The sequence below is a fragment of the Macrosteles quadrilineatus genome, unplaced genomic scaffold (assembly GCF_028750875.1).
Source record: "Macrosteles quadrilineatus isolate MER2022 unplaced genomic scaffold, UCM_ALF_1.0 Scaffold_8__2_contigs__length_117827958, whole genome shotgun sequence".
NCBI lineage: Eukaryota > Metazoa > Arthropoda > Insecta > Hemiptera > Cicadellidae > Macrosteles > Macrosteles quadrilineatus.
This window is the reverse complement of record NW_026542601.1, coordinates 31,009,651-31,023,655: the sequence shown is the minus strand read 5'-3', so window position 1 is coordinate 31,023,655 and position 14,005 is coordinate 31,009,651. Positions and strand designations below refer to the sequence as shown.

The 14,005-nt window shown below is 32.3% G+C and overlaps 1 protein-coding gene across 7 annotated transcripts in view; it reads right to left on the bottom strand.

Annotated features, from left to right (window-relative positions):
• Positions 1-14,005, bottom strand: part of LOC129001675 (G protein-activated inward rectifier potassium channel 3-like) — a 97,646-nt gene that overhangs the window by 37,287 nt on the left and 46,354 nt on the right. The window contains exons 1-2 of one of the 7 annotated variants that reach the window (XM_054429059.1): positions 4,657-4,844; positions 1,555-1,770 (exon numbers count right to left, since the gene is read on the bottom strand). The exons of 2 other annotated variants lie outside the window; for them this stretch is intronic. In XM_054429059.1, coding sequence (XP_054285034.1) covers positions 1,555-1,655 — 101 coding nt within the window. In that variant the 5' untranslated portion in view covers positions 1,656-1,770; positions 4,657-4,844. Of the gene's footprint in view, positions 1-78; positions 211-1,554; positions 1,771-4,656; positions 4,845-14,005 lie in introns of those variants that run through there. 4 more of the 7 variants (XM_054429060.1, XM_054429061.1, XM_054429062.1 and 1 more) reach the window with 4 other exon arrangements.

Below are 14,005 nucleotides of genomic sequence, written 5' to 3'. Positions count from 1 at the left end.
GAAATAATTTCCTATATTTTATTGACATATAAGTCAAGGTCTATGTAATTTAACAGATCTGTGCGAAGATTTACTTACCACGGTGAAGATTTTTTCTTGAGAAGCGCTTCATCTTCAGAGTCCTCTTCCTCTTTGCATTTCCCATGTAAAACGCGCATTTCATTGGTCTCGGGACACATTTCACCCGGGGAATAATTGATTTAGCGCATTCTATGTAAATTGTTCATAAACATATTTCTAAACCATTTTTGTTTTGGTGAAAAAAAGTCTGATTTATAATTTACTTGGCCAACATCCAAAGTCCAAAACGTAGGCCTAACTGTAGTTACGTGGCTTAGTGTTTCCGTGGAAAAAATGTCGTCTTAGGCTATTTTCCTACTCTGTAAAAAATATGTTCATATACTTTAAAATTCTATTTCTAGAAAACAATATGATTTTTTATACGTAGAGAAAATGATTCTATTAACGGAAATTTCGAAATAATACTGTAAAGACATTTTTTGGAAATTTGACGCCCCTAATCTGGGCTATAGAACAGTCAGTCCATTTACAAAGTTGGGCCTGATTTCTACCTGTTATAAACATTCTGTAATATGATATATGTTATGTGTGCTTGTAATGGGGGGTTTAGGATGCCTAATTAAAAATATATTACGTCATGATTGGAGAGAGTAAACCAAAACAGATATCGTTTTCTTCCTATAAAAACCTATCTTACCTAGTTGTTGGGTGGATGGGCTTTCCACCACTGGATCACTGTTTTATCACATTATAATTGCTAATTCTTGGGATTAGAACCCATTTACCCGACCAGAATATACCTGTGTTAAATGAGTGTTGGACATAAGTTTAACATCTTCTTTGGGAAAAAGCTTTCAACAAAGCGTACCGCGGAATTTTAGTTTGGAACTTACGATGTAGGATATCTACAAAAAAGTCAAAACGTCACGTACAATTTTGACCAAAAGGCTTAGACAAATTTTAAAATTAAAATCCTAAACAAAAGGAAAACCCCTCCGAAGATAATTGAATGTATATTTTTACATTAAGTCGAATTTTATACTTGAAAAACTGACGCGTTCATTCAAAATACTTAACAATCACGTCAATAAATCCAAATTACATACTACAAAATTGTTATTTAAAGACACATGACACCATTATTTTCAATATAACGTCTGCCAAACAGATAAAAACATATAGCTTTTTAGATGTAACGAATAATATTTAATTAACACATAGGTTAACACTCTTCATGCAAAAATCAAACGTTTAATATGGGTAAATTTGGTTTGATATTGGCATAATTTAAAATTAAAACTGGTCATAGAAATCTACGATGCGGAACTCGATTTTTCACTCACGTTAAAATTTTTAATTATATTTCAATAATCAAATAATTTAAAACAAAAACAAAACTGATCCTGAACTTCTACCATGCATTCTTCTAATGTTTAACCACATTAATTTAGTTAACTTCTTAGTTTAGTTATTTGAATTTCCAAACAGTTATAAACTGCATACAATTTTTTACCATGCTGAACTCATACGTACAGATTGTAAACTTGGGTCAATAATGACATAAAGTCAGGCATCCGGATCATCTTTGCTGGGACATGGGACGAACTGACGCCTTCTTCATCCCGCAATTCCATAACATACTCTCATCCCATCTACATGTCTCAAGTCCCAAACACTATGCAAGCTATGGAAGTATAAGAAATTTGATGAGTCTCAAACTTTTTTATGTAATATTGCCCGAAGAAGCACCTTTAGGGTGAATCAAATTTACAAGACGAAAATACTATAAAATATTTATTTTTAATGCATTGAAGCTAGTAAAGATATAAATATCCTGAGTAATTTTCCGCATGAATACGAACCCTTCGTATGTGTTAGTCAAACTAAAAAGACGTCTTCAAAAATCTAATTTAAATAAAAGTAACATTATGTCGAGTTATTATAATCGGATTAAATGTAACTACTGATGTGGTGTTTTACAGTTTTTTTTTTGCGTTACAAAGTTTAAAAATTTACATAAGTTAATTTTAAGTGGTTATGTTTCAATTCAGAAAACAAGCTGACATGTTTTAATTAAATCCGTACATATGCCCATGTCGTGTTAGGACTTGTAATTGAGTTTTAATCTATCACATAATTCCTTAGGGATGACCTGTTTACCAAGTTATCTGGTATCAATGTGAAGTCATAGTCTTATCGTTTGTTTTCGTGTTTTTTTTTTAATATATCCATTTAAGTGAAAATCAAATCAGGCAAGTGGAAATTCCCTTAGTCTGCAGGTTTGCTGTGGCGGGGGTATATCTTATGTTATTCGACTTTGCGTCACCATTAATTAATTTTACTATTCAATTTGTTTTTTCTAGCGTTTAATCGGCGATATTCGGAATATTCGAAAGTAACCTTCTCTATAAATAAGATTGGCAGCCCTGTGTATCCAATTTGGCACTACTGACGAGTAAAGGCTTTGTTGGTTGAAATTTAGAATCTATTGAGGTTTGTCATCTAACTTACTAGTCACGATAATGATTTTGAAATCGGTCGGTTGCCTATACTATCATATAACTGCGAAGACCTCTGGTCTGACCATATTACTTATACCACAGCAGTGCTTGTGCTTCATTGACTGTAGTTATACGCACAGATAAGCAAAAGACCACGAAGACAGCTGTTGAAGTTTAATTTTTAATTTTATTGAAGTTTTTGGGAATTTGAAGTAACATAGTAAGCTAAGCATGCTATAACCGTAGTCGTTCCGGACTGTAACTTTTAATTGAAAATTCCATAGAACATAAATACAAAGTTTGAATTTATCAGTCGGTTAGCTAATAGCTAGCTCTTGCTAAAACAATAAAATTTCGATTCAGGTTTGTACAAAAAAGTAAACGTACGAATTAAGGAGTTCATGAACCAGCCCGATTTTAGATAATTAGGGGGAATTTGTACCTCTGAAATGATTGATTCAATTTGGCGTTAATCAACTGATAATTTAGTATATTGAATATATTCATATTTTACGCCTTTTAATTATTGACACGAAACAGAGTCAGTATCTTGTCCTCCGTATTCTTAAAAGATTACCTGAATTTGTTTATGAACATCGTTAATGAATTTGAAAAGTTCACTCTACAATTACTGTAAAATTGTGCCGTAACTTAATCTACCTAGTAAACATTTGTTTTAATTTTCGCAAACAGTTACAGCGTTCAAGCGAGATCGAGTTTAACTTTATTGAAAGTTTAAGTATAACAAATTAAACATGAGACAAAAATTTATATTAAGATTAGAAATTATGTTTTTCGTTTCTCCTTAGGAGGAATTTTTGTTGACATATGCGTTTGTTGTGAGTTTTCGTAATATTTACTTTCTCCCTCTATACCATAGTATATGGAGAAAGTATTGTTTTCGTCAAAATTTTCGAGTTTGAGTTTTGAGTGGATATATTCGTTTTGGGTCCCCCTGGACCCAAAAATGTGGTTTTCGAAGTGATGTCTGTGTGTGTGTGTGTGTGTGTGTGTGTGTGTGTGTGTGTGTGTGTGTGTGTGTGTGTGTGTGTGTGTGTGTGTCTGGATGTGTACAGAGCTAGAGACTACACCTGTGGTCCGATTTCGATGAAATTTGGTATGTAGGTTCTTATCCATGGTATCTCCAGGCATTTTTTTCATTTTTTTGAAATTTTGATTTGTAATGGGGATTTTCCCATAAAAACCCATAAAAAACCGGAAAAATCGGATTTTCTCAAAAATGGCCCGAACGATTTTGATAAAAATTTAGTATGTTGTAGCCCTTTAAATTCTGAACAAAATGGTACAAATCCCATTTCTGTAAAAATTACGGTTCAAAAGTTATGGTAAATTATGTTATTTTCTCATAAAAACCCCATAAAATAACGAAAAATAGGGTTTTAGACAAAGATCCGGTTTTGATTTAACATAGTATGTTATGGTCCTTACAATTTTGATAGTTTTTTTTCACTTTTTAGAAATTTTTATTTTTAATGGGGATTTTCCCATAAAACCCCATAAAATGACGGAAAAATAGGATTTGTCCAAAAGTGGCCCGAACGATTTTGATAAAAATTTAGTATGTTATAGTCCTTTATATTCTGAACAAAATGGCACAAATCCCATTTCTGTAAAAATTACGATTCAAAAGTTATTGTAAATTATGTTATTTTCCCATAAAACCCCATAAAATAACGGAAAATCAGATTTCCCCAAAATTGGCCCAAACGATTTTGATAACAATTTAGTATGTTATATTCCTTTAAATTCTGAAGAAAATTGTACAAATCCCATTTCCGTATATTTACTCTCACCGCTTACACATGATAAAGGTTGTTGACAAACTTATGGGAGAAAGTATGTGTCAGAATGCTGATACCGTTTATTTTAATTTATCTTCACCAAAATGAGGTCGTATACTGTAAATGTATTTTGGTATCCTGTCTTTCTTTAAAGCAAAAACTATTGGACCACTTTAGGTGAATTTATTCTAAAAGCCTATTGACCGAGGAGTGTAATGTAAGTATTTACTTATTGAATTGAGTTATTTTTAACAATATGCATGTGCTTGTGAAGGAAATATTTTATTTTTATTTTTAAAGTAGTATTATAGGTCAATAATGCAAATACATACAAACTTAATGTAGCTTTCTAAGTGTAAAATACTATCTAAAATTCACATTTCAAACTAACGCCGAAAAATCCTATCAAAGTTATTCACATTCCACAGAACAAATACACCGTTTCACCGACACAGAAGGAAATAATTCACAAAAATTAAGCGCACTGAAACAAATTACGCGCAAAAGACAACATGGTCGTACTAGGTGTAAAGTTAGCACTGAACTGTTTGTCAGCTGATATTTTGCCAATGGGACATCTGTTTTTAGACATCAGCTGATTAGAATAACGCTTCCATTGTTGTCTGCAGCTTGTAAACATAACCTCAAAATCATTACAAGAAAATAAGTGCTCCTGACGCCAATATGGTAATAAAACGACAAAGATGTCAGCTGTACTTTGAGTGGCCATGATGGTCCTTGGGATCACTGGGTTATTGATAACAGTTTTATTGATTGGATTTTGCAGGTTTTGTGGCTAATAACTAGTTAAAGAAAGTTTTCCATGGCTATACAGTATAGTTATGGAACTGTTGACCCGTGTTTTTGAAAATATCTTCTTTAGTTTTTATCCTGTAGAAATATTGTCTTATTATTTTTCTATAATATGAACCTGTTTTCTTTATTCATACTAAGAAGGCCAAATAAATATTGAGGCAAATTGATAGAAATATTATGATCATAGCGTTTATTTGGTATCATGCATATGTATGTATAAAATGTATCAAAATCAAAAATAAATTTATGAATTTTAGTTAAGCTTGTTTTATGACCGTAATAAAAATATATTAAAATTATCATTGTATTAGATATTTCTTGATACTTGGTTTAACCCTTGACTTTTAGACAATGCAGGTTTTACCTACGGTACGATTAACCCACAATAAGTTCAAACAAGATAGAGTGGGAAACAATAAGTTTTTGCAATACTGCACGTTTTTTTGGTACTATCGATTTCCACAGTGATACCACAGAGTATTATTATATAATAATAGAGACACGTATTGAGATAATTGATTGGCGGTATTTGAACCCTAAGAAAAATGTCCCACGGTCTGATCATTTCAAAAACAACAATCTTGTAAATAAAATAGTGCAAGGTTTGTAAAAAAACGCATGAATAGCACTAGAAAAAAATCATACAATAATAATTTAACTCAATCTTAAAACTGTATATCCAGTACAATACTACATCACGGATAATCTAAATGGTTAAAATAAATCGCTAGTATCACAAAAACCTTCAGTATTACAAACACTTATTGTTTCCCAATCTATCTTGCATGTTGATAGATCCCCAAAATATTGCAGCGCCCTCTAGCAAGTGTACGCAATATGCCACACAGTCCTGCAATGCGGGCGACGTTAGCGACGATCAGGCGCTAATATGGGAGCGATACTGTATTATGGCACTGGCCACAGCTGCTGAAATTTGGCGGGAAAACGTCTCTAGTATTGCAACATTATATGTTGATGTATTTAAATGTTTGTGCATTTTAAATTGGTTGTTAAGTACTAAGGTTGTTTAAAGTCTGTGGGTTTTATTTAAGTTTAGTGTCTTTCAAAAGTAGCCCATATTTCTGGTTACATAAAGAGTAAAGCTAAATAAATTTTGTTTACTTTTAATTTGGAATTGGATGGAAATCACAACAGCCTAATTTCTAGCTTTTCAGAAAGACTGTACAGCCCCAGACTATTATTTAGTCTTTGCCTTATCTGATGATATATTTTGATTTGGTTAACTGCTTTTTTGCTCTTATCTGATATTTGTGGGTATTATTAACAAAAATATTAGCAAAGATGTCAGTTGGTTTTTAAGTTTAAAACATATTGTATGCGCTTCAGTTGGTTTATTCTCATATTTTAGCATATGTTTAATATGATTATTGTTAACTGATTAGGGCTTCTAAAAAGTAATATACAATTGTAGATTTTACTAGTTAGTGTACACCAGTTACAGTGATCAAGACAATTTATCTAGTAGTTATAACCTTTAACTCTAAAGATTGCTGGTTCAACCCTAAGAGTTTCTGATTCTGGAACCAAATTACATTTATCATTTCCTCATACCTATTAGTACTATGTTATAATCACAGGAAAACCTTGAATGCTTGCAAAATAAAAAGTACATAAAGAAATAAATCAATTTAGATTCCAACTATAGCAGGTAATTTTTAAGATACGGTCGAATCACTTCAAGGTATCCGTATGAGAAACAAACTAACAAATTGAAATATGTATTGTTGTGAAGATAATATGTTGCGCTAGATTAACTAACACGCTTGCAAACTCATTATATTTCACAGTTTAAAATACTTCTGCCACTTTGCCTACGTGTGAAGAGGAGAAGACGTCCAATGATATAATTAGATACAAGGATCTTCATTGTTAGATAAAATAATAGTGTTATGCGAGGTTATGATTAACTGCTGGTGGATTTATAAAGTTATTTTAGCTCATGAAAATAACCTGTGATTACTTTTCTCCGTAGCCTAGCTCAGGTGTGAGGAGATTTAACATACTACTGTACAGTAAAAGTGATAACTTAGAAACATAAAAGGAAAGTAAAAGATAATGAAAATAGGACAATGCGAAGGCATATAAAGGGTAACGTGAAAAGTTGAAGGCATAGCAGTATGAACAAGGGACACACTGAAGGCATATAAGAAGAAAAAAGGCGAACTTGAAAGAAAATAAATATTAATTTTTGCTAAGGGAAAATCTTTCGAGTTGATTCTTAAATTGTTTTGCGCACGGACCTAACTCAACTTTGAGTAGAAAGATTATCAATATTGTCATACAATAGATATATTGCTATATATGTAAATCATATAAATGTTAGACACCACCAGTAACCATTGAAATATGCATGGGAGGGGTCAAATATTGTGAATAGGAAGTGTTTGGCAATTTTGTGTGAGTAGGCTGGAAGTGTGGATAAAAAATATCTTGCTCTGACCAACAGAAGGCTGTTGCTTTAGGTAGGCCAGTGTACTTGATCAGGGGGTCTGTTGTGTGTGTAGGGATAGTTTAGTGTACTGGAGGACGAGGTCCTGCTGGGGGAGCTGGAGCCCAAGGCCTTGGGTCCAGGTAAGGCAATCTTGGGGGTTTTTATAATTGGGGGTTAGAGTCTTTTATCCAAATTGAGGTTTCTGTTTTATACTATATTATCACTGTCCCAGTCTACTGCCTTTTCGATTGTTACTTATCTTTGTGTTCTTTGTATTGTTTGGGTAATAATAAAGTTGGGTTTTGTAAGCGAGTGCTGAGTTTTATTCCTGAGCTACGTCACCCAATGTAACCGTGGGTAAACACTCCAGTTAGCTGGGGTTACCTACAGGGTGGAGGGGCCGGGTTTCTGGTCGTTAACTAAGATTTTTCATCAATGATTTCACTTAATTATATTTTCATCACACAAAATTATCTCTCGAGAGGTGTATTTTTATTAAATTCTTTATTTAACGATGGATTATTTCATGGTTAATTTTTAAGTGGAGAATCCCAATACTACCATCCACACTTTGTTTTAATGACGGAAAGTTTTATTTGTATTTCAACATTTTTTTTGTTTTACAATCGACTTGTTCTGCCCACACAGTATAGCACATAGTATTTGTTGAAAGTATAGATGATAAGCTTATAGATTCCGTTATACTTATAGATTGTTCTTATACTTTGCTAACATTGAATATAAACATACTGATACTTACTACAATAACATAAATTAAATAATACACGAAAATAATTTTTTTTTATTTATTTGGCAACTTTTATAATAAACTTTAATCTTCAATCTTAATTAGAAATTATGTTTTTAAAAAGAACTCTTTTCTTAGATCTTAAGAAAAATCGTTATATCATACAACGGTTTAAATGTTACTTTATCACTTGTTCTACAATACTTACTGTTAATGTTCCACAACTCTTATCGTGGTCTTTAAATTCGTACCTGAAACCAAATAAAATTTGATATTATATTTTTAGTGGTTAGAGGTTCACCACTTCAAATCTTAAGAATAGGCAGTAACGACTCAATCGGACATACAATCATATCGAAACATGTTGTAAGGAAAATGTTGTCCTCGTTTGTGCTATCCTTTAAATGGTAACTGGGCCCTGTTATCCTTGATCATATACAAAAAAACTTAATAAAAGGGGTTTGGCCACAGAAACAGTCAGGAACAATTCTACATGTATTTCTTAAATGATAAAAAGTAAGTCACTTAAATTTAATCAAACAAAGCAAACTTGTGAATTTTTTTCAACACACTTAACAATACTGTTTATAAAGACCGTGGATACAGACCAGTTACCGCGATTGGAACATTTTTGTTGTGCAAGACCTGTCAACACTGATATCAACCAATGACTCGTCCATCGTAGTGCCGGATTTCCGAGTGTCCGACTATCGAGAGTATACGATCAAAAAGAAACCTTAGCCAGTAATCTAGACTTCTAAAGCACTGCCTGGAAACTTGGTAATCTCCCTGACGGATTCTGTTTCCTTTGATGTTAGATAAAAGTGATTAAAGTAGATTGATTTCCGATTTTAAGCCGAGACTCTTGTCACAGACAATAATCGCTGGATCAAAATAATCTCGTACTTAATAATATTTGCAACAAATTGTTTAAATTATTTAACAATTAATTATATGTCAAAATTTATTAATATATTAGCAAACTACAACAGTTTTCTTTTTTTTATAAGAATAGCATGGAAATTTTAAATTTAATATTTTGTAATTTTCTCTGTAACATAGACTAAAGGAGTACTCTTTTAATCTATGGTAACATTTAATTATACAATAATGGGGAGTGTTGCACGACGTCCAAGTGCCACGACGTCCAATAATATTTTTCCAGTGCCACGACGTCCAAAACATAATTTTTTAGTTGTTGCACGACGTCCAAGTGCCACGACGTCCAAAAGTACAGTAACTGCCAAAAATATAGTCTTTCTACAAGCTTTGGACGTCGTGGCACTTGGACGTCGTGAAACAGCGCACTATATAATTGTAAAGACGTATCATTTGCACCACGTCCAAAGCCTCTGCCAGTTGCACGACGTCCAAGTGCCACGACGTCCAATCAATATTTGACTGTTGCACGAAGTCCAAGTGCCACGACGTCCAAAGTGCCTTCACACTGTGAACACTGTTTGCCGACCTCAGTGCATACAGTTCGCATTGCAATTATCTAGTCAACTGTTTGAAAGTTGTCAACCGCTTCGTCTTCGATTAATGTTTAAATTATTCAATATTCAATGGTTCTAATTGAACTAATTATTGCATTAGCTTAAATTTTTTATATGTAAAATAAATACTATGTCACCGTAAAATGGAATGATGCAGTATTTCTGTTATGATTGCATAATTGATTTCTACAAAATAGAGCTATGTCATAGAAACGAAATAAATAAATGACTACCTACACTATTCACTATATTGTATGATTAATACAATAAATTAATCACTAGCCCAAAAGTAAATATGGTTGGTTTAATGTGAGTAGTGGTAGAATTCTAAGTACTGCAGTAGAATAGAATTGTCATACTATATAATTGGTAGCAAATTTACTGGTAAGATAAAATGTATGCACAGTTTTATAACAGCTGTAAGACTTCCCATTTAAGTACCGGTATCATTGAAATTGTATAACTTCCATTGAACAGAAATGAGATAAGTAGATATTGATACACAGATATATGAATTTTCATACACTTATAATATGACGAATTCAAAAAAGTTTTATCCGTCAAATGTGCTAAATATTATGTAAACTATCTACTTTTTAAGCTATAATGATAAGCCATATTTATTTATATTTTCCTATTTGTCGGTATGGAACTATTGTGATAGCTTTTTGTTTACAGTGCAAACCATGGATGTATGGATGGATGGATGGATGTTTGTGACAAGCAAACGCGAAAAATAGGCTACTAAACCGACAAGGTTGAAATTTGGTATGATGATAGATGACATCCCCGATTAACACATTCTTACCTCAAAAATTCTTTTAGTCTCCGCCCCGGTGGCTCTGGCTCTGGACTTTCTCTAGTTAACCTTATGAGAATTCATATTAAAAAAAATTAAAGAATTTTGTCAGCCGTTTCAACTGTACAAGTTGGTTCTATGATATTAGAAAGCATTAAAAAGTTATAAGGCTTGCCAAACAGGGTGCAGCACTATTATGTTGTTTGTTTGCATTAATGACCACAGCTAATTTGAACCAACTAGCAAAAAAAAGTTGTGGTACACAATGAGAACTTTACTATTTCCATGGTCTAGGTGCAAGAACATCAGGACTATGGTAGATGTGTGCCACACAATAGGATACCGTATAAATTAAGAGACCAGTTTTTTTTTTTTTTAATCGTGTCCTCTTCTATAACTGCAATAAGCATTTATACTTATATGTCAACCCCGTACGAAGGACGGGTACTCTGCTAGTAACACAATAATACAAATACAGTATACTAATACAATAATACTGTAGGTTTCCGTAGTCTGTAGCCATAGGTTCATCTGAACTGTCAATCAATTCTGAGAAATTCACAGTTGTAAATTCTTACTAGTCTTTTTCTAAGTTCACGTCGCACTCGCAATTAGTTCGCATGTTTTATGTATAGTGGGGGAGATACAGTAAAAAAACTATAAAAAAACTGCAAATTGTGATAAGAGTATGCCCTTTGGTGGGAATGTAGTTTAAGGTTAGGCAATGCAAATAAGATGGAGAGGCACCAACCAAAGTTGCTATAATCCAAAATGGCGGCAATTTTTTTTAAATGGCTGCCCGTATTTTGGGTTTTATATATTTTCTTTTGATATACATCATGCAAAATGGTGTTTCTGATCATTTTTTTAGTTTTAAGGTATAAGGTAAGTAAATAAGTTAAAGAATAATGTAATAAACGTAAATTTATTTACAGAAAATTTATATCACCAATAAAAAAACACGCTATATTTTATAAGTTGCAGAATATTTCCACCAACACCATTTTTAGCTAATTTGCCTAGTTTACATAATTTTAGCTAGTTTACATAATATTACCGTAGGTGGCATGGTAAGACCTAGACCCGGGACCGATTTATTTTGTCATTTTAATGTCCCCAGAGGCAAAACACACCATTCGTTCAATTTTTTATATATGTATATATTTGTGTGTGTGTGTCCGTGAACGCGATAACTTGAGTAAGTTTTGTCCGATTTTGATGAAATTTGGTTTAAAGGTGTAAGGCGAAATAAACTTGTACAAGAGTTCGCGAACCAACATGATCGGACCACAGGAACGGTGTTTTACAGGAGGTTTTATGAGGTAAAAATTTCGTTTTATAATTGTTGAACCTCAAAACATAAAATTTTCCAATTTATCACTATACCTTATTAAAGAGCTTAAAAACAAATAATTTAGTATATCAAAGTGTTGTTGTGGGGTTATTGATAACAGAAAAAATAAAAAAAAATTAAAATTTAAAATTTTCATGTTATTTTTATGGAGAATATTGTAAAATGTTGTAGTTTGTTTGTTTATGGATATATGTTAATAAAAATAGTAAATGTATTTATCTTATACCAAGCTATTAATATCTGACTAAAAAACTAACTTTTTTAGTTTCCTTGTAGCAGCAATCCTAGGTACTCGTTAAACCTAATGTTGTTTAAATATATTTAATTGAAATCAATTCAGACAAATGGAAATTCGCTTGGTCTGCAGGTTTGCTGCGGCAAGGGTATGATTGTTCACATTCATTGTATTTGTACAATAATGTGCAAAATAAACGAGCAGTTCTGCAGCTGCACTTGTTTTTACATAATTTACAAACACATTTTATGAGTTCTTTGCAGGAATCAGAAATTTCTATTAATTCCGACCATTTCAACTACCAAGACTCATTATGCAAACTCCAACCTCGATTGTTTAGTGATTTATTTATTTATTTATTTATTATCAACGGTTCCACTATTTTTACAATGTCAGTTAATAATAACAACAATCAAGACAGCTTGATTTCAAATTACTTAAATAATGAACAATATTTGTTATTGACTTGAAATCAATTAATAACAAAATTACAACTACAATCTATTTACAATCAAGACTTTGCAGTTTAATAATAATATTATAAGGTTACATGCAAGTGCAATAATGCCGAAAGATAATGAAAATGCTCTTGATAAATACAGTAATATAGACACAACAAATTCATGAAACAATAATGAGTTCCAATCAACAAGTTAACATGCTACTACTTTAAATGAGACAATAATGGATATAAAATCAAATATGCAACTATACAAACAAAGGGTTACAAACAAACATTTGAACAAATAATGCAATGGCGGGGTGTGAGAATGAATGAAGATGAAGATAAGGCAAAAAGAAATTAAATGAATACAGAGAGCAAGAAAAAATAAATGACCTATTACAGGATTTCCATTTGATCTATTTATCTTCTGAATTTAGAGACAGATGTTGCACACTGTTTAGATGTCGTTTTTAGAGAGTGATGTTGCACACTACGCAATACTTGCTGTAGTAATGCACCTTTTATTGGTGGAAGACTTTCTAGTGGATGATTTTTGGTCATGAGCAATTTTTCTTTTCAAACTAGTTTATTAATCGACTTATTTCTGATTTTCTGATTCATTTCATTCCACACCGATTTCCATTAAAAACATTTATATCAATATCGGCGGGTAAACCATTTATGTCATCAAAGTTCTGAAAGTTTTTGACAAGCGTTACTATCTGGGGCACAAGCATTTACATTTTTATTATTTTTAGGACAAAGCAATCTATCATTATCTGTCTTTTGGCACAGTATAAAAATGATCCGATCAAGAGCTTTTGGTTAGTATCCACCCAAGTCACTCTGAGGAACTAAGTGTAACTGCTTTTCCATTTTTAGAATCCAATCTTCATTCACTCGAATCAGAAAAAAATAAAAACCCCCAGGACTGTCACCGTGTTAGGCCCGGTGTGACGGCCACATTTGTACAGGGTTTCCTAATAAAACTACACTCAGAACGTGAGTGACACATAATAATAAACACAACAATGACCTGTAGTATCAGCTGTTTGGCAATATTTGTCTATTTAGCATTGCCAACCTGGTAGAGAAAAATAATTGAAAGTGTCATAATTTTGTTAAAATTTTTATCCTCTTATTTTTTATGGAAAAAATATCTTAAGGAAGAAGAAAAAAAACTCTCTTTCCAGTGAATTTGCATAGTTTGTATTTTCCTTATGTCTCAAAATGGATGTAGGCAAAGTTGAAAAACACGTTGTAAATAAAACGTTGTAGGTGAAAAACTTAACTCTTAAAATAAAAAGCTTTTTGATGACCTTCAGAATTGGCTGAA